At 37.9% G+C, this 21,669-nt stretch overlaps 1 protein-coding gene across 12 annotated transcripts; it reads right to left on the bottom strand.

The window, feature by feature from the left end:
- Positions 1 to 1,904: 1,904 nt before the first annotated feature.
- ATXN3 (ataxin 3) lies at positions 1,905 to 20,134 on the bottom strand. Of its 12 annotated transcripts, none has more exons than XM_045013726.1 (12): positions 19,929 to 20,035; positions 15,129 to 15,293; positions 14,640 to 14,684; positions 13,067 to 13,152; positions 12,512 to 12,578; positions 9,377 to 9,464; positions 8,951 to 9,083; positions 8,058 to 8,233; positions 7,221 to 7,344; positions 5,258 to 5,343; positions 4,355 to 4,376; positions 1,905 to 4,170 (listed from the first exon to the last, which is right to left on the bottom strand). In XM_045013726.1, the coding sequence occupies exons 1-11, from the start codon at positions 20,022 to 20,024 to the stop codon at positions 4,372 to 4,374; spliced, it is 1,071 nt and encodes a 356-aa protein (XP_044869661.1). In that variant the 5' UTR covers positions 20,025 to 20,035; the 3' UTR covers positions 1,905 to 4,170; positions 4,355 to 4,371. The 12 variants fall into 12 exon arrangements, 11 of the variants coding, with proteins under 11 accessions (XP_044869661.1, XP_044869664.1, XP_044869665.1 ...); XM_045013729.1 differs by lacking the exon at positions 4,355 to 4,376 and adding an exon at positions 19,001 to 19,216 and having other exon boundaries at positions 19,929 to 20,000; XR_006578865.1 differs by having other exon boundaries at positions 4,148 to 4,170; positions 4,264 to 4,376.
- Positions 20,135 to 21,669: the final 1,535 nt, after the last annotated feature.

Below are 21,669 nucleotides of genomic sequence, written 5' to 3'. Positions count from 1 at the left end.
GCTGTAGGGGGTTAAGTGATGCTGTAAAATGAGACAAAACAACACCCCCCCCACACACACACGACAACTGAAATCTTAACTGTACAGAGAAGTCAATAACTCAATAGGCACAGAGTGAACACCTGAGTGGCTGATTTGGGTTGAGGCATGCTGTTGGGGCTGTGAAAAAAAATGCCTGTACTATAGTTTTGGTTAAGTTAAATAACTTCACTCTCTGAGGAAATTCACTTTCCTTAGAAACAGAAATAGCTATCAAAGTGGAATCAGCTTTTCAGTAACGTGAATGAACTTGTTGAGTTAAACTTTGTAATTATGGGTTGGGCATGGCCCCCCCTTACATATAGGATAAATGTAAAGAAGCCATTGTAACAAGGTGGCTGAAACAATAACATTAGCATCCAAAATATAGGCACATGGACATTCTGAGCAAAAGCTGATCATATGGCCCTATGGGTTTGACTGGTGGAAATGTTTTGAGGTAGGGGAGGCTGTCTGAGAGAAAGCCATGAAGACAGTAACAGAAGGCTGGTAAGAAAGCTTTACTGAGAGAAAGCTAAGAGAAAAGGCTTTCGGGATATAGAGTGCTGGCTGGAAAGGTAGGCTTGGAATAGCATTTATAGTGCAGAGTTTATATTATAGTGCCTAAAATTAACCATAATTAAGCATGATTGTGACCTGGCCTGAAACTGTTATAGCATGATTATTTCCTTACCTGGGAGGACAGAAAAAAAGTTACAATCATTTTACAGAACCGTGTTTTAATTCTGTACCTACTCAACATGGATATCATTTTTTCTTCCCTGACTTCTGTGGACAGAAGAACATACTACATCACATGGACCATAATAATGATAAAAGATGATAATTTTTGTAGGATAGACAGGATCTAAAGATCTTACAAATGTCAGACTGGAACAAAAATGATTTATTCTCCTGCATAATGGGCTCTCTACTAATGCTACAACATTAGGATGAAACTTCAGCTTCAAAAGATGGCTACTGCTAGCAAAAGACTCAAATAGTTTAAACTTTATTTACAAAAGTGTTTCACAATTTATACATGTCAGTAAGTGCTTATCACTTAAAGAATGCACATTGAGAAAATGAGATCAGTTTTTATTGATGGCTTCTTGGCAGCTCCACACATTCTGTACTTTGGATCTACACTGTAATATGTGTATTGTCACTAGTTCATATTCACCTTTTCCTTTGGTGCAATTAATGTATGTAGCCTCCAGGGCTACCTCTTAACTAATTCACTAACAGGTCACCAGTCTGAGTGAGCTTATTACTTCTCAGAAGGCCAAGTGCACAATTAGCTCACTTAATTTTTAGATGATACCGTTTATTGAAAGGAATATGGTTATTCATAACATCTGATTCACTCTGTTGTGCCTTTTAAGCATTATATGATCTTACATTTCTTGTATGCTACAATACTTAGGCAGTGAGGTGGTTTGACATCACTAGAATATAAGAATTCAGATTTTTATATAGGAATGCTACAGTATATAGCCAAAGAAATATTAATTTATAACATAACTGAAGAGGAAATTAGCAATTACCATGTCTTAAAAAAGAAGTCTCTTAACCAGTCTTTACAAATCTGTATCCATTTATAAAGATAAAACCCTGCATTTTAAATTAAGTCAAATAAGTTCATCCAGCTGTTGTCTGCCTCATGCCAAAAAGGAGAATGTTTATGACAGGCAAAATGTAGGCAGAAAAAAAGAAAAATCATGATGAATTTCCAGCCACACAAAAACAGTATTTCATGCTTTATATGCATCCTTTTTCACTTTCATTTACAAGGAACAGTCAATCTTGAAGCTGAAATCTATACTGATAGGTTTGTGCAGCCATTCAGCATTGCAAACCTGGGGGAGGGGGGGAAGGAGGGTGTTGTTTTTTTTTAAAGCAGTGACTTTGTTTTAAAAACTTGGTGCAGCAGGCATGGCAAAAGAGTTAATCTGTTAGTCAATTAGGTAGACTGAAATGCACAACAGTATTGCCTACCAAGGATGAGAATGGTGGAACTAAAAAGCAATTCTAAAAAGCTTTACTTGTCCTCTGGTCATATCCACATTGCCTTACTCATGCAAGTATTCCTACTGAAATCAGTGGAAATTAAGCATACAAGTAAAGGAAACAGAATTTAGCCTAAGGATCTCTTTTACAGTAATATTCTAAGCCATCAAGAAGCCATCATTCTATACAAATCTTTACCAAAACCTAACGGCCCTTTTATATACAGTACTATTCTGTGCTGAATGTTTATTTCCATCTAATTATAATTCACTCTAACTAATTATAATTAAATACATTACTATGGTGCAATAGTATAATTTTAAAATATTTTGGTAAAGAAATCAAATGTATAGTTTCAAAAAATTATTCTTAGAATGTCTGTGGCAACTGCTTACATACTAAATGAAAAACAGCTTAAACACCATACATCTATAACATATTTCCATATAATTTATATGTAAACAGAATTTATAGTTAAAGCACCATTTATGAAAAAAGAACATGTTTAAACTGTTGCAGTAAAGTTGAAAGCCAAATTTGGTCACTCTGTCACACATTCATCTTGAGTATCAAAGGGTAAGTCTTACAACTGATTGAACAAGCTAGCTTGCATACTTTGCTCCCCATTTTTCTCAGTAACAGAAACAACATGATAAACAAATTGTAAGGTGCATGAATGAAGGCCATTCCTGAAAAAGCTGTAAAATTCTGACAAAATAGAAGATATTCATAAAAACATTTGAGAAAAAACATGCGCACACATACAAACATAAACAGTCAGTCTTAACAAAGCTACTTGCACAGGGATCATTTCAGATTGCAGGAATGCTCCTTAGATATGTGGCACTGAAGTTATGGCATCTAAATCTCTTTCTCCCTCCTTTCCCACCCCCACTCTCAACAAAGCTTGATGAACTAACTAACCAGGGAAGAGAGAGAGATTCTTACTAGTAGTGTGAAGGAAGAAATGGTGAGAGGCCTAGGTAAGGGGAGGAACTCAAAGAGAAAAAACATAAGACAAAACAGGAGAATTAGAAACAAGAATAAACTGTTTAGCCCAACTGCCAACATGTTATGTCTCTCTCACAGAAAAAAGTACAATCTCCAGTAAAGCCAACTTTGGCATTCGGTGGAAAGAGTATGAAGAGGTAGCCAAATCATCTGACCTAAAGTAAGAGAACTGGAGAAATCTTTGACATGAACCTTCCTTTAATGATGATTTTCAAATAATGCTAAAGGTACTGCAAGTACAAAAAATGTAGAAGATCTTAAATCATTAAGATAACTTGGGTAGCATTATAATTACAAATATACTGAAGATTTTTCTTTTCAACTGCCAAGACCTCATGGTTTTGTGTTTCTCCTGCAGAAATGATCCTATCGCAAGCACAAAACAGCAAAGCAGAGAGCTCTGTTCTAGGTTCTGGGAAGCGAAATACCATCAATTCTTGCAGGAGAAACACATAACCATGAACTCAGGTTCTAGAGGGTAAAAGATTGAATTAAATTTTTTTAAATTTTAAAATGTGCTTACTGGTTTTAAAATTTGTCCATATTTTCTATTAATGATTTAAGAGCCTAACTTTTTTGTATTTATTTTTAAATTATTATTGAATGGCATCTGAGTTCACTGATAAGAAAACTGCACTAATTTAGTAATTTTGTGCTGAATTCTCCAAGCAGCTGACAGTTAATAAGAAAAGAAGGTAAATTATACTTGCCTCTTATTTGGGGCATCCAACACACAGGCTCTGAGCCTACAAGGCACTTAACTTTGCTCACTTGAGTAATCCTCCTGAAGTCAATGAAACTACTCACCTGAGCAAAATTATGCATGTGTTGAAGTGTTTTTCAGCATCAGGGCCATAATATCTAAATTGGTGCAATATTTTTGTTATTTTCAGATCCCCTTTTAACTCTGCCCCCCTTCTTTTCATCTGTGGTTAGACAATATCCCATGTCTCTGAAATGAACCCTGCTTGTACAGCATCCACACAAGAATATTATAATGGAGATTGAGTGTTCTGACAAAAGAAAAAATATTTTGTCATTTCTTTTCTTCTGTATTCAGGCAGTTCCTAACAGTTTCCAAGGACATATTCATGGCTGCTTGAAGCATGTCTTCTTCACTCATATCACCTCCTGCCAGGAGACAAACATACACAAAATATTTATGTCTAATTACTTCTGGAATGCAGCTATAAAAAAGTAAACATTTTTCATATCACTTCTTGCCTCTTGTTTCTATTTGTTTATCATTCCATGTTTTTTCAGATGTCTTTTGCTTTTTTTGTTTTCTATTATCAAATGATCATTTCAGACTTACTTTTCAATGCACTGTAATCATTCTATAAAAAGATATGAAATAATGTATAATTAATTTTAGATCTTTGATATTTAACATTAGTAATGTTCACAGATTTATTTTCTCTCTCAATTACATTGTTAACATGTTTCCACACATAATTAAAAATAATACATTAGGCTGGAACAGACATATTTTTTTTACAAAACTTGAGAATAGACATTTAGAGAGAGATTTATTTTTCAACATGCATTCTGTTGTTAGTAATAAGAAGTGCTGCATAAACCTACACCAAGAGCTACAATACTATATTCAACTAGAAAGAAAGTAAAACCAGAACCTGCTTGATCTAGGAGCAGTGCTGTGCACTCCCAAGAAGGAGAGATCTACATTCAATCACTATCTCTAGATTCTTAGGCCAACAGGGCTGAGAGCAATGTGCAGGTAATGCAGTCCACTCGTATGGGACAGGTGATCTCATATCACTCAAAAGTGACCCTTTTGGCCAACACAGCAGAACAGGCTCTCTAAGAGCCCTATTGTATCCTCCCCAGCAAGAAAAATAGTGGCGACGTCATGTAGCCCCAAGGGCAGTTGTTAGGAGAATTAAAGGGGGGGGAGAGAGATAGCTCAGTGGTTTGGGCATTGGCTTGCTAAACCCAGGGTTGTGAGTTCAATCCTTGAGGGGGCCTACTTAGGGGTCTGGGGCAAAAATCAGTACTTGGTCCTGCTAATGAAGGTGTGGGGCTGGACTCAATGACCTTTCAAGGTCCCTTCCAGTTCTAGGAGATATACCTATCTCCAATTTTTTTTTTTTTAAGGCAAGGAAAATTGGGGAACTGTTTTTCAGCAGAGAGAAAACCCACCAGGGATAAACCTAGATTAACATCTGTGTTGAAAACCATAGGTTGAATAAAACAATACCTGGGTCTGTTCCTAGTGCATTTGAACTTGTAGTTGGTTTATCATGTAAATCTGGGGTCTGGCCTTGCTGCAACTGTTGCTGCTGTCTGAAATTACCAAAATAGTTTAAATTAGTGAAAAAACAAAACTAGGAGCACAAAAATAGTATAAACTAGACAAACTTCTAAGTTCCTAGTATCTGGTAGAGTTCAAGTTACCACATTTATACTTTAAGAAAATATTACCAGACACAAAACTGACTGTGAGATAATCCAGAATCTCTGGGTTTTATATTAGGCACTCACTTCACTATATTCTGATCCCTGCAAATAATTTGATCCACAAAAAAAAAAAAAAGGCAGAAAATAGATAGCTACCTACTATCAACCTTAAGGAACCCATAGTGGGTAGTTAGAATTATGAAAAAGGGAACTTTTAAAATGTATTAAAGTAGTACTGTCAACTTAAAAATCTTATGTTCTAAACAAAGTTTCTTTACGTATGTTCAACACCATACATTGTGCAGCGTTGTCAACCCTCCAGGATGTCCTGGAGTCTCCAGGACTTCAAGATTAATCTTTAATTAAAGATAATGCCATGTGATGAAACCTCCAGGAGTTCATACAACCAAAGTTGGCAACCCTATATGCAGGGTTGTTGTAGTTGTGTCAGTCCCATGATATGAGAAAAACAAGGTAGGTGGGGTAATATCTTTTATTGGATCAACTTCTGTTAGTGAGAGAGAGATGCTTTCGAGCAGAGTGTAAGCGTGAAAGCTTGTCTCTCTCACCAACAGAAGTTGGTCCAATAAAAAATATTAACCCACCCACTTTGTCTCTTTTATATCATACATTAAAAGACAAAACTTTAAAATACCAGAGAACGTCACAATTTATACCATTTAATTTTAACATTTATATCAGCTTTGATATTTTTCAATTATATCAGATTCACTTTCAGTTCCTTACTGCTAGGGTTCCAAACACTGCAGGAAAATATTTAGTTGTTAAAAACAACTGTTTTTACTGAGTTTTTTTTTTTTTTTTAATTGTGAAACATTTCCCTGGATCTGAGGCTTTACATCTGTTCCCCCCTCCCCCTAAAATTTACATACAGGTCCAAATTTAAATCCACAGTCTCCATTTAAAGCTCCTCATCTTGTCGTTATTGTCTTTTTCTGAAGTCCTGTTCTGACACCTCCCCTCTGCAAAAAAGTCATTTTTCATTCCATGGAAAGCCAATGAGTGAGAAATATTTGGATGGTGTTAGGCACCATCATATGCCCTTTCACCCCAAATCCCTTCAATTCAAATGTCTGGCATTCTCATCCACAATCTTATCCACTTGCTACTTCACTTTTCCTTCTGGTTCCCCTCTCTTTCCTCACTAGAAGATCAAGATAGAGAGAAGGAAAAGCAATAGTAACAACGGAAGAGATGCAACTGGTTTATAGTTCTGAAGCAGAAGCTGAATTGGTATTAAGAATCTACTTGCTCATCGCTAAGGTTAGCAGAGAACAAGCTCTGCCTAACATTTTGTTCAGAGGGGGAAGGACTCAATAGATGAAAATTATGTGACTCCCTGCATTTCTCTCTCACCTCTCAGGCACATACCCCCACTAAATATTGATTTTTTTTTTCATGGGGTGCACTCTCATTAAATCATGAAGGACACATACCCTCTATAAAATAATTAGTGTTATTTACAACAATACTCCTAAGACTTCATATAAAACAGTATCTTAGTACCTATGTGTGCACAAAGCTGGACCTTTACCTTACGGCAAACAATCTCCTTCTAACTAGTATCTCAAGTAACTAATTAGAAGCTACAGGATTTCCAGAATACAGTGCTAAAAAGGCCATTAAAAAAAAAAAAAGATAAATAAAGCTAAATCTGACCTCAATGTGTGAAAAAAATATTCTACTATCCTAAAATATAATTACTTCAACAAGCAAATTCAGTTTTTCACCAGATACTTTACTTTTCAAAATATGTCTGTCTTCTCCTTCGCAGCTCTTCTGAAGAAAGAGATTCAGACTGACTTATACCAGACGAATGTGGTATATTCTGCGATACAGAGTCTGAAAACTCACTTCGATGACCTCCTAAAGTTAGAACATGGTATTTCATTACACCAATCAAGATGGGAAATTTTAAACTAACAAATGTAACAAAGCTAAAATTACCTCTCCAAATCTCGATGAAGAAAAAATTGTTTATAACATGATCATCATATACAATTATCTAATCTCTATTACTACGGACAAAAGTCTTGAAACAATAGATCTGGTGAGGAGTGAATGGCTCAGGGATTTGGGGAACAGAGAACTTCACTTGAAGATCAACAGTTCAAATCTACCCATGCAGTAGCCAACCTAAAAATTAATGACAGGTTTCAGAGTAGCAGCCGTGTTAGTCTATATCCGCAAAAAGAACAGGAGTACTTGTGGCAACTTAGAGACTAACAAATTTATTTCAGCATAAGCTTTCGTGGGCTACAGCTCACTTCTTCGGATGCATAGAATAAAATGAACTTTCAGTATACTTCCTAGCGATCAACTATTCACATCATCACTGACAACATTTTTAAGAGTCACAAGGAAAGGACCAAAGTTCACACTTAAGCACTTCATGCTTAGGAGGCAGACTTTCCAGAGGGCCTGATCAGTGGGCCTGAGACACATTCACAGGGAAAACAGCTACTGTAGTTGACCCTATGAACAGATTTCAGCTGTCAAATTTCACTTTTCACAAGAACTCAACTAGTCAAAGTGATCACTGGATAAAATTGTAGCTTCTTTTAAAGTAAGTCTTTTACCTTGCATACTAAGTTGAATGGCTCTACGAAGATCAGCTTCTTCATCTTCCATATCAATTTCCTGTTTACTTAGAGCAAGGGCTCTTTGGAAATTCTCCTCATCTTCATCTAACATGCCTGTTCCATCATAGGGATGGTTAACGTCTAAAGCTTGTTCCAGGTCAGTTTTTTGCCCCCTGCAGAATAGATATCTCATTGCAATTAGCCTTAGATAACATTTTCATTTGAATCTCATAATAAAGAATAATGCTTTGTGTTGATTTAGCTCTGCATTTTCAGGGTACTGTAAAAACATTCTTATCTGCACAACACACCTCTGAGGTAGTTAAATATTTCCCCCTTTTACAAATGAAAAACAGAAATACAAAAGAAATTAAGTGATTTGTCCACAATCACAGTGCTAGTCAGTGTCACAGTGAAGGGCAGAACTCAGAAGTTTGTGGTTCCCAGTCCCATGCTCTATCAACTAGGCTATATTGCCACACAAGATCTCTGTTTTTACCTATTGCAGAGCCATGGAAGTTAACCTGTATACCAAGAGAAAGGAACATTTATGAAGTAATTCCTTTGAAAATTTAAAGCTCTCTTAAATCTCTTTAAAAGCAATAAAATTTAAACATGATAAAATGGAACAAAACTATACCAGGCTGACTAGAGTATTTTAAAATGTTTTAAGATTTGGAAACATTTAAGGATTAATGTTGTACTTGTAGGATAAATCAGAAAATAGCAGCTTTACAACTCAGTGAAATTATAATAGTATATATAATGAATTAGAGGTACCTAATACTACTTTGTAAGTTTACTTAGAAATAAGTGCCTTGGTTGTAGGCATCAGTCGCTAAAAAAAATCATGTTCAACACTATTAAAAATAAATCTTTATTTACCTTACCTTTCATCTCTTGATTGTGCAGTCTCTTCCCCAATCAGTTTTGGTCGCTGCATCTGCTGTACCTGAATCATTTGCAGTAGTTGGTCAGCCTCACAATCTGGCAGGTCACCCTTTACAACAAATATAGAATAACCTGGGAATAATAAAAGCAGAAATACTAAGTATAAAGTGTGTGGATTATTAAATACCCCCAACTAAATATACCATGAAATAAAAAAAATGTAATTTATTACCAGCAATATAATAGACATTCAATATTAGACTTTGCCTCTCATTATAAGGATTGTATAGTTATTTCACGAATTCAGTCACAAAACTGATGCAAGATAGACTGGATACAAACACTCTTATAAATAAAGGTTAATTATCTGATTTTAATCATGTGCTTTCAGCCAATGAGGTTTAACATTTGCAAACTAGTATTACCTTCCTGTTGTAACTGAGCCAAGAAAAGTGCAAGGTATGTATCTGATATTAGTTCTGGACCCATCAGGAGAGAGTTCAAGTTAAACCACTATAATTTGAAAACAAAAAAAGATTTGAGAGAAAAAAATTAGCATGGAATTTATTTTTGGGCAATCTGGTCAATTTCCACAATGAAATATCGGATTTGTAAACTAATCATGTGAAACATCAAAAATTCCTTTCAACCACAAAAGCACAACAACATAAGTATTGCTACCTGCCACCCTTCAAACAGTCCTCAGCTGACACAAACTCTGAAACTTTATAGGGAAATTTATGTAACTTTAGGCTTCCTCCCTACTCATATCAGGAGAGTTTAAAGGGGAGAAATTTGAACAATTTTTATGTCATGGTTTCTGCTGTTACTTTATGATACTGTTTGTTCTGGTTTGCAATATTTGTTCCTGGAGATTGTCATTTGATACACTGAGGTTTTTTTTCCTTCTGTCACTCCACCATAGATTCATATTTGTAGTGGAAAGTGGACAGAATCCCTATTTAAAGGGATGGCTGAAGAAATAGTTGAGTGTTTTCTCTTAAGAATATGTGTAACAGTGCTGCCTTTAATTGCGGATACTATAAAAAAAGATTGCTTTAATCATAGGTAACTGGTTTCTCTACATGTATTTTAAAGATAATTATATCAACCAAGTTCACTTGGAATGCTTTTATCATCTATGTCACAAACACAGCCTATATTAGGAGGAGGCGAGACAGGATATAAAGATGTGTCCGTATAAATCACTGCGCGCACACATACTCCAAAAGGCCAATTAGTCATTAATAGTAATTATGGTAATAACTGAAAATGTATCCAATTTGGGGAGAGATGGATATTATAGGAGCCATTAAAACTATCAGACCTATCTCTTCACAACACTCTTCCATTGTGCTAAAATCATGACCTTGCAGAACCACTTCAGATGGCAACAGAATTCAGTTTCCTTTCCATACAATTCTTGGCCAATCTACTGAAACTGTCAACAAGAGTACTAATTAATATATAAGTATATTCTTTGTGATAGAGGCTAATGTCCATTGATAGCTAGAATGAGACTATTAACTTATTTCAGATGCTACTGAACCACCAATTACTTTTGGGCCCAATCCTGCAACATTTTAAACACATTTAAATGAAATCAGTGGACTCCTCATGTCCTTGAAGTAGAACATGCATGTGTCTGCAGGATTGGGGTCTTGATTACTGTTCACCTGGAATAGAGTCATCAAATAGTTCCATATCATACGGCCAACATTTTACCCCATTCACACCACAAAATTTCCTCTTAAAAAAAAATTTTTTTTTTAAATCCATCCCCAAATGGTGTGTGGGCCAAGGGTGTGGGGTAGAGATAAAAAGGTAAGGTATTGATATATGTACGTGAGTGTTGGGCTTTTAAAATGGGGATTGAAGAAAAAACCTTTTCGAGATAATAGTTTTACTTTATAGTATAACAAATAATAGAGATGAACGAGTCAAATTAATGTTTCCTTCACTGAGCTAATCTATTTTGTCTAGGGATGGATTAACAATTTATAAAATGAATCCTCCTTCTGTATTACTCTCTGAATAGACACCAAGAAGTGCTTTATTGTGATTATAAACTATGTAATATCTAAAAAAATAAAGTTTTAAACCCAATTTTATTTTTATTTTTAAATCACAGTGACAGAATAGCAGCTTACCAAAAAAAATCTGAACTACACATACGCATTTAGCCTGGAATGCTCTCCCCCATCAGATAACAGTTTTAAAGTGAACACTAATGTCCCTTCGATATAAAACATGAAAAAATGCTTACAAAATGAACATACATTATTTTTAAACTAATCCTGAATGTAAAGTCTGTAATGTATTCCCCATTTTCACCATTTACGCCAGATGTCATTTCCACTTGAAGTAAACCACAATCTAAGTGCACTTTTGAAATTTGTATTGGCCTGAAAAATCATCACTAGTATAAGGCAACACTTGCAGCCAAACCACTTTGAGCTTTAATTTTTTAACAAAGAGGCTTTATCGGGGATGTTTGGTGCATTCAATGGGCCTTTTCAGCAGAAAACAAAAAGTTTCAGTGCCATATTGAGAGCAGTGGCCTGGTTAGTTTCATCTACAAAAAGTTTACTTATTTTTTCTCACCTGGATGTCAGCATGGCTGCAGCTTCCAAAAACCTTATTCATGGCTATGTGAGCTCCTTTCCATTATTGTAGATGATTTTACAAAGTTTACTTTAGGAGTGTTTTATACATTTTAAAAATGTAGTTTAGTTATATGAAGAATTATAGAATCTCATCTAGAAAGGGACAACTTTGATTGGTATTCTATCTCTGTGTGTTAAAAAGACCCAACTTTTTCTGATCTATCTGGCTGTTTGGTTATGAACACTTTATACAGGCACACCATCCCTTATTTTTAGGGATCTACTTTACTATTTCTAATTTAATTCCTCCTAGAAGCTCTCCTAAATCTTACAGAGTTAAAAGCTGCATTTCTACTTTTCCCCACTACAATCCCTACTAATACCTCTCCAATGTTGGCAAACATAAATATTCAAAGGTCTAATGTGTTAATCACATTTCCCATATACTGACTAGCCATTTAAGATGCAGAAACTACCTGCAATTTATTTTTACAGCACCAATGTAATAGTATGTGTAATGCAGCAAAAAAAAAATTAAAAAAAAAATCTGACCCTCAGTACCTCTTTATAATGTATAAAGATGACCTCAAACTTTTTTCGAAAGTATGATTTTCTGGCTATTTGTTATATTAAGTCTTCTCTCTTTTCTGACGAATATGTAGTGATGTCACATAAAGCTGTAACCAGAGCTGCAGCTCTTGCTTCTTATAACTGCATGCAGATTCTTAGGGGATCTGATCCAGAGTCCTTCCTTATGCAAACATTAATGCCAAGCTGCCTGGCAGCATTATGATATAAATGAGCATTTGCCCCAAATATTTTTATTTGGGATAGTCTAAAACAAATTTCAACCCAGATCTTCAAAAGATGAAAGGCCAGCACATGGCCTCATTGCAACCATTCTTTCCACCCCCGCTCTGAAGTCAACTTTTAAATAAAAAAAGACAAGGTCACCTGTTTTCCTAACTTTCGAACTGTAAACCAGTGTTCCTTATAATTACAAATAAATGATCTTTCATTTCTGCAAAAAGAAAAACACAAGGTATACATAAAATTAAATTCTCTAATATTGGAGCTCATACTAACTTTTAAATTATTTGTTATCACTAATTTATAAATAAATTACAATATTTTGGCAATACAACGTAACTATTGATGCTATAGAGTGTTTAAATTGCTCTTATTATAATTCATAACATTTTAAAGTGTTCTTTTTAATTATGTACTGAAATCTATATAAACCTGGTAATGTCATAAAGCATATATGACATCACATGCAACTCAATCAGCATACTGTGATGCCACAGATACTGAGATGTCATGAAGGCTCAGAGGACAGATCATATTAATCCCCAAAATATGAAAAATAAAAGGCTGAGGGGATAAAAAAGGAAACATCAAAATGTAACAGAGCTTGAAACAGTAATTTTAAAAGAAACTTAGTAATCACAGATTTTCAGCGTTACTTTTCTGTAAAATGAAAGCAGGGTGCTAAAAAGAAAGTCTTACATAGGGTCGATCCCGAGCCTCTGATACTCTGGGCTGTTGAAGAGGATTAGTTCTAAACCCCAAACTTTCAAGGCATTGCTTATAACCTGTCAAAAAATAGTACTTTTCATGAGACAAACCAGTCAACTCCAAATTTAAGCAATGCAACCATTTTAATCACTATGAACAATTATATTGTTTTCATAAAGCTGTGCTTTTAAAAAGTTGATATAAAAAGGAAACCTCGGGATCAGAATATTCAAAATGCAACCTTCATGAATCTACGATCACCACACAACATAGATAGCATATACAACAAAGATGAATTACAAAACTACAGTTTGACAGAGAGATTCTCACAAAGCACACCTCCTTGATTAGGTTATAGTCTTATATACAGCTGTATGCTTATTACCTTCTTATTTTCACCCTCAAAACTACATTATTAAAACTGTTTGGCATTTTGCAGCCATTAAGATAACACAAGAAACAATATTAGGGCTACTGTTAACTTATTTAGGGATCATCTACTCTCATCCTTTTTGAAGACATGTCCACTAAGGCTTTTAACTCACATAGGTCCTTAACTTTGCTACACTACAAACTAGAACCATGTTGCAACAAGATCCCTGACTCCATTACAACTTGTGTAGACCTGAGCATCAAGGCTTACCAAAAATCCTAGACTTCCAACTAGGGATCTCCCTAATATCTGCTAAAGTTCTAACTTATTTTAAACATTAATCAGTACGTTTGAAATTTATGGATGAAATCAAACCTCTTAACACTACTCACTTAAAGCTGTTTGGGATAAAGGTATGGGGAGATTAACAATTCATCCTCACCTCAGCCAGTCAAAAGTGTAGCAAGTGAGCAAAGAAATGGTAGAGCAAGAAAGTAGAAACAAAGTAGGAAGCAATTTTTATCAGCTTCAAGGTCACTGCAGCACAATTAGGAAGTAAGGAATTGCCATGCTGGCAATGGCAGAAAATATATTTCAGAAATGAGACTGGGAAGTAAAATTAGCAAATAAAAAGAGAGCCCTGTGCATCTACAAAACAGAGTAATGGGAACAGAAGTTTACATGAGAGTATGGAAAGAAATACTGACCAACATACATGGGGGCCACAAGAAGAGAAACAAAAGGTACAGAGCATGACCTAGGGATCCAATATAGGTAAAAGCTACTACTCTGGGATTTTTAATGGGGTTTTTGGTTCTATTACAGGTATTTAAAAGATTCGTTACATATTAAGTAAATTCCCTTTTTAAAAATAAACTTTTTTCCAAATAGCTCTAAAGTTTCAGAAGTGTGAAATAAAGCCTTTGGAACACAAATTCTGCAGCCTTTTCATTTTGCAGATTACTTTGTAAGAGAAGGATTCTCTCATGGACCCCGTAATCACCAGGAAGGCCTCTGTAATCCATAATTTAAACCTGATGCTCTAGAAAGCCAGAACTCTCCTGCATTAATCCTACAAACTAGAAATTGGAGAAGAATTACTAAATGTTATCAAAATTCTTTTGAAGAAAATATATATAATGCAACCTCACTGGTTGTAAGAAATTGTTCTGACCACAGAGTCATGCTTACTTGAATGGAGAAGTAGCCACTGTCATCCATATTTCCAGAAGGCTGCTGTTCAATGTGGGTGGAGGAGAAAAAGAAAAATTGTGATCAGCTCACATTTCTAAAAAGGTTTATGAGAAATCATGTGTAAAAATAAATACAATTGTGTACACCTACAACAGAGACTCTGTACACCCATTTCAAAAAAGACTGCTTGCCCTGCCCAAAATACACTTTTAGTGAAAAAACTCAATCCCATATCCTTCTCTCCATGCCTGTAAGATGGGGATAATATATTTCTCATAGAAGTGTTGTGATGCTTTAGTAGTGAATTAATGTCTGTAAATGCCAATTTAACATACTTGTATGAAAAAGACTATAAAATTGAAAAGCATTATCACTTGAAAATGGAGCTCCCATAACAAAGCAAGAATGACAAATCTGTAAAACAAAAAATTATGTTTCAAAAAAGCAAACAGATGTCAAGCAATCTAACATTAAAATGATTGTTACCTGTAAAAACGTTCTGTACTCTTCACTAGACACTCCTCCCTCTGCCATTCTTATTCTCTCTTCCTCATCTAGCTGCTGTGCAATAGAAGATAACTCCACAGGGCTAAAATATTCCCCTTGTAGTAAGTTATTCAGACAGTGCTGAGCGCACAATGAGCCTTCTTGCTAAAATTGTAAAGGAACAAAAATATATATAAGAATTGTTTAAATGTTTTATTATATCTTCGTTGCTTCAATCATCTATGTTTGCCAAGGGAGTATATTTACCCCCAAGCTTTCCTACAGTGCATTACTAGTCTCCATGCCTGTAAGACCCTGGGTTATTTCTCAAGAAATGTAAACATTTTTAGTCCGTAAGTTTACTTTTAATTTAGAAGATAATTTAAGAATTGGCCAGTGACAGAAGTCTCTGCAGACTGATGAAGTCACAGAGGGACTCCAACTATTCTTGCAAACAGCAGCAGCTACAGACTTCATTCTCTCCCAGGCAGCCTCCACATGTGACTCTCTCATTCTCCATATCAGATGCACTTGTCCCATATAAATCTCCCTCTTCTTTTTTCTCCACGACAGTGCCATGTACCCCTATGTCGCTTCCCCTATCATGGATATACACCCGCAGGCAGGGGCAGGCAAACTTTTTGGCCTGAGGGCCGCATCAGATTTCCAAAATTGTATGAAGAGCTGGTTAGGGGAGGCTGTGCCTCCCCAAACAGCCAGGCGTTGCCCGCACCCCGCTCCCTATCCGACCCCCCCTGCTTCTCGCCCCTGACAGCCCCCCCAGGACTCCTGCCCCATCCACCCCCCCGTTCCCTGATGGCCCCCCCCGGGACCCCTGCCCCATCCACCCCCTCCATTCCCTGTCCCCTGATGGCCCCCCCCGGGACCCCTGCCCCCCACCACCCCATCCAACCCTTCCTCTCATTCTTGACTGCCCCAAGAACCCCTGCCCCTGACTTCCCCCCCACCCCATCCACCCCCCCCCCGGACCCCTACCACCATGTTCCCCACCCTCTGACTACCCAGACCCCTATCCACACACCCGCCCCCTGACCACTCCCCCCAAACTCCCCTGCCCTCCATCCACCCCACCCCCTTACCATGCTGCCTGGAGCACCGGTGGCTGGGGGTGCTACAGCCGCACCGCCCAGCTGGAGCCAGCCGTGCCACTGCACAGCAGAGAGCACCGGATCATGCCGGGCTCTGCAACTGCGCTCTGCACTGCCCCAGGAGCTCGCAGTCCGGCTGCCCAGAGCATTGTGCCAGCGGTGCAGTGAGCTGAGGCTGCAGGGGAGGTGGGAAGAGCAGGGGAGGGGCCGGGGCTAGCCTCCCGGGCCAGGAGCTCAGGGACCGGGCAGGAGGGTCCCGCAGGCCAGATGTGGCCCACGGGCTGTAGTTTGCCCACCTCTGCACGTAGGCCATGAAGACTTTGTAAGTTTGCCTCAAACTGATGCATCTATTAAATGCATCCAAATATACACATGTATATAGCATGTGTTTTCCAAAGTAAATAGAAATGCATATTTTTGTATTTTTTTACCTTAAGAACTTCAATATACATGCACTTTCAATCATATGAAAGGCATTCCCATTTATTAGGGACTCTTGAAAAAGTTGGTTTTGAAGATTCTATGTGAATCAGATTTAAAATATAAGTCAAAGCATCAAGAAAATCTTTGAAAGAGAATGATAGGGAAATTTTTAAACCCTACTTCATTGAAAGTCCTCATGGGATTTGCCCCAAATATTTTTACCATCCTAAGATAATATATAGTATGCAAATGTTCAGGTGTACTGGGGTTTTTCTTTGGTGACATTAAGGGTGAATTGAGGGGCAAGCAGAGGAAGGCAAGAAAATTAGGCTCATAACTGAAAGTAGCTTTAACCTTAAATGTGGAGACATAGCATTCTTTCATAATTAGAAGCCTCCTCGTTCAACCTTGTCCTGACATACACTTGTGCTCTGGCCATTCATTTATTAGAGCTTTCAACATTTTACCCTAGAGCAGAACTTCCTGTCTTTTACAGTAGTGGCTCCTTAGGCATGGAGCTTGCCCCCCTTAGACCTATCTGAAAAGGTATCCCTACCTACCTTTTAAAATTATATTATTTTCTTTTCACGCTTGATTTTATGGTTAAGAATTTGATGTGTGTGTATTAAAATACTTTAACTATAAACACGTAAGCAGCATTCTGAATACTTTGGAGGAAATGGGGGCACTACCAGTGAACTGAAATGCAGATCTTTATTAAAAATGATGTTACATACACACTTGTTCACATTTTTCCCCAGTGAAGGCAATTAAAATTGAGGGCATGGTAAATAATGAAGAGGACAGGTCACTGATTCAGAGTAATTTACATCACTTGGTGAACTGGCCACACACAAACAACATGCATTTTAATATGGCTAAATGTAAATGCATACTTCTGGGAACAAAGAATGTAGGCCATATTTTCAGGATGGGGAACACTATCCGGCAAAGCAGTGACCAAAAAGATTTGGGTGTCAGGGTGGATAATCAGCTGAACATGAGCTCTCAATGGGACGACGTGGCCAAAAGAGCTAATGCGATCCTGGGATGCATAAACAGGGGAATCTCGAGTAGTAGTAGAGAGGTCATTTTATCTCTATATTTGGCTCTAGCACAACCACTGCTGGAATACTGTGTCCAGTTCTGGTATTCACAATTCAAGAAGGGGGTTGATTAATTGGAAAGAGCCCAGAAAAGAGCCATGAGAATGAGTAAAGGATTAGAAAACATGCCTTATGGTGACAGACTCAAGGAGCTCAATCTATTTATCTTAACAAAGAGAAGGTTAAGGGGTGACTTGCTCACAGTCTATAAGTACCTACATGGGGAACAAACATTTAATAATGGGCTCTTCAGTCTAGCAAACAAAGGAATGACACAATCCAATGGCTGGAAATTGAAGCTAGACAAGTTCAGACCAGAAATAAGGCATACATTTTAATGTCAAGAGTAATTAACCATTGAACCAATTCACCAAGGATTGTGGTAGATTCTCCATCATTGTCAATTTTTAAATCAAGATAGAAAAACATCCAAACAGACAAATTCCAGGAATTATTTTGGGGAAGTTCTATGGCTTGTTCTATACAGGAGGTCAGACTAGATTATCACAATTCTGGCTTCAGAACCTATGAAAATAATTATTACAACAGAATAAAAATATATGTTGTTTACTGCTTAAGATATCTAACTAGATGTTTTATCTCTACCTAAGTAATCTAACTACTAAATTGTCAAAGAGCAAGTATGTTTCCATATACGTAAACACATTTCCTGTACTGCAGACTGATGTAAAATATTTGCAGTTTACACCACTTACACAATAAATGGCAATTATTTTGCAACATAGATTAAAGGGCAGAGTATAAATAAGAATATCAAGCTTCAGCAGAATTACTTCTATCATTCCAATCCTATAAAGCCATCTTTCCACAGTAACTTATTTTAAAACAAAAAATTTTGGGGTTTTTTGTTTGTTTTTTAAATTCCCCTCCTAAACATGGCAGTCTAGGTCAGATAGGAACTAGTTTGGTTTAATTACTGTATCTCTTAATAACTAGAGCAATCTGCATTTACAAAAGAAAATGTATTAAGAATGACCAATTGAAAAACAATTATTAATAATAAAGATGGCTAAAGAAACTAAATTACAGGAAGCACATAAAGAAGACACTAGAATGTGATAGTGTGATATAGAGATTATTGTTTAGGAGTTTGGAGGCAATCATGAGTAGCAGAAGTACTTGTCACCTGAAACAAAATATTTAACACGCATATGGTGCTTTACATTTTCAGAAGCACTGTAGAAGACATTAAATAAATTTTAACAACACCCACTTTGAAATAAGTGTCATAATCTCCACTTTGTACATGCAGAAACCGAGGCAGAGAGAGGTTGTCATGAGCAAAGACACAGCAAGACAGTAGAAGAAGTCAGGAATAGAGCTCATATCTCCTGCTTCCCATCTTTATGCTCATTTCTCATTTAAGCAATGCTGCCTTTCTCAAGAGAGTAAAAACTTCATTCTGCACGATCAAGTTCTCTGTATTTATCTTTAAAGGACCAAGAAAAAAATCAGGAAATAAACTCAACATGAAAAAAGTTGTCTATATAAAAGGAAGTAATATTGACACTTGTTTGTGACTACTTTTGAAGCTTTATAGACTTATTTGTCCAGCCATTTTTTTTAAACCACTCAGCTGGTAGAAACTTCAGTATTGGCAAGTTATGCCAGCAGACTGCCCGAGAAACTAGATTCCCCTTCTGAAAGGTTACTAGATTTCGTCTAAGATGTATTTAGTTGAACTGTCATTTCACCTGGCTCTCCCCTTCCACTTGAGAGGAATCTTATCAGCACTAAGATGTTATAGTAAGGGGCAATATGACATCAAGTTCAATTGGATAAGAGAATGTAGTCAGGGGGTTGTTTTGGGGAGTGTTTAAAAGACAGTTTCAAGTACTACCCTACTCTAAGTCATCCACGGGACGGAGGGAACTCACCACCCCCGGCTCCCAGCCACTGGCTACGGCTCCCCTCACTTCCCCCGCCCTAGGATGCCGCTCCGCTGCCACCTGCCAACCCCCTCCCCGCCTTAGGCTGCCGCCCCTTCCTTCCTTTCCTCTCCTCTCCCAGCCCAGCCCCAGCTCCTACCCAAGCCTCTGAAATACCCCCCCATCCAACCGCTGGCTCTCTGCGGCGCCCTCCGCCCACTCCCGAGCCCCACGCTCAACCGTAAGCGCCCCCTCCCCTCGCCGCACACTCACCCTCTCATGGAAGATGACCTCCATGTTTATTTGTCCCAAGCCAGCAGCGGCCTCCACCTCACGTGACCACATCCCAGCCCCACAGCAGCCAATCATCGCAGCAGCCCCGCACCCCCTCGCCCTCTCCCCACCACGTGATCTTACCCCGCCCAATAAACCACGGCCTCTCCAGCGCCGTGACAGTCATGTGATCACAACATCGGTGCTTGCGCTGGAGTCCTGGGGGCGGGGATTGCGGGAGCCAGAAGCGGCTTCCGGGCTCGCATAGCTGGCGCGGGCGCCCCCTGTCGGCTGCCGTGGGGAGTGGGGGTTGGACGCCGCAGTCAAAGCCTCAGGCCCGAGCTCATAGCTGTGGTCTGAAGAGCTTTGTTAGCGCTTACAACCACTTGGTTACCCAGGCGGTCTCAGCTGTCTGCCCTGTAACGCGTTGGTTGGAGCTGTGCATAGGACCCCCGGCCCCCCCTGTGTGTCACAAGCCCTGTATTGCCAGGAGCTGATGGAGATTATCCTGCACCTCCATAGTATTTTAAGGGGGCAGGGTTGTGCTTTGCGAGCAGCAGGGTCTGTTTTATTCCTACAGGGGCCAGGTCCTTCCAAAATCCACCTTGTTCAGTGTGGTGATAATTAAGTTTCAGTTAGCCACAGTTTTGTCACAATGCCCATATACTATTCTACACGAACTCAGTCAGAAATGAATTTAATTCACTTTCAAAGCAAATTATCCCATTTCTCATAACCGTCCGTTTAATTGAAGGAAAGAATTGTCAGCTAAATTCAGGGCATTTGAATGAAAAGAGGCTCCTGCTGAAGGCATGCCCTGTCAGTCTGTATGAATTGTGAAGGCCATTTCCTACTCTCCCCTTTATCAGTACAAATGGTGGCATTTGAAAACTAATGACTATGATTAACTTTTTTAATTAAGTGAACCAGCTGTCTGCTCTGCTGACTTAAACCTCTTTCTCTCTCTGCTTTCCCCAAACTCATTCATTTCAACCAATATAAGGAGGATGCAAATGAAGAGGATGGAGAAAGCAAGGGAGGGAATGGCTACCACTTGGCAATGAAGCGAGGTAGACATAGGCAACAGCCAGTCATAGACACTCTGGTACATAAAATATTAATATTGAACGCAAGGGAGGAAAAAGAGGGAAGGGAGAGTAGAACACAGAGAATTTGGTGGGGAGGTGCTCCAGCAGGAAGGCGGGGCTAGAATGGAGCAAAAGGGAAAAGAGAAGAGACATTTTTAAAGATTGCAGTAGCATCAGAAATCTGTTAGGCTCTTGCCAAACATGAGGAAGATACAACTCCTTTCCCAAAAAGTTTACTGAGACAGAACAAATCTGGTGATGCTCATCCTCAGTAAATAGGAAAAGAGAGAAAGAATCAACCAGCAAAGATAAAATTACCTGTTTTGTCTTATACCTGTATTGTCCATCACTGTAATATCTGAACATTAAGACTCTCAGATACCAGAATGATGGGCATAGCCCGACCACATAAACTGATCAGTGCTAGGATGAACTTTTGGCTAGCGCATGTAATTTATGCTACAAATCCATCAGAACATTGTTTAGGTGGATGACATTTCTAGAATACAGAAAAATGGCTCTTCCAAAGGAGCATGTCCTAACAGTAGGTGCTTAATTTGGAGTTTTCCTCTTTCCAGATGAGCTGTCCCAGTAGTCTACCACTTCATGTGTGATAAATTATGGGCTTTCAGGGAGGCAATATATTCTGATTA

The sequence above is a fragment of the Mauremys mutica genome, chromosome 4 (assembly GCF_020497125.1).
Source record: "Mauremys mutica isolate MM-2020 ecotype Southern chromosome 4, ASM2049712v1, whole genome shotgun sequence".
In the NCBI taxonomy this organism is placed as follows: Eukaryota; Metazoa; Chordata; order Testudines; family Geoemydidae; genus Mauremys; species Mauremys mutica.
The sequence above is the reverse complement of the archived record's forward strand: the minus strand, read 5'-3'. Positions and strand labels throughout refer to the sequence as shown.

Coding starts and splice junctions, on each gene's coding strand:
- ATXN3 (XM_045013723.1), bottom strand. CDS start 20,024: ATGATTGGCTGCTGTGGGGCTGGGATGTGGTCACGTGAGGTGGAGGCC. Junction 9,465..12,511: donor TTCGAAAGTTAGGAAAACAG/GTGACCTTGTCT, acceptor TTCAAATTATAG/TGGTTTAACTTGAACTCTCT. Junction 8,234..8,950: donor GCACAATCAAGAGATGAAAG/GTAAGGTAAATA, acceptor TCTATTCTGCAG/GGGGCAAAAAACTGACCTGG.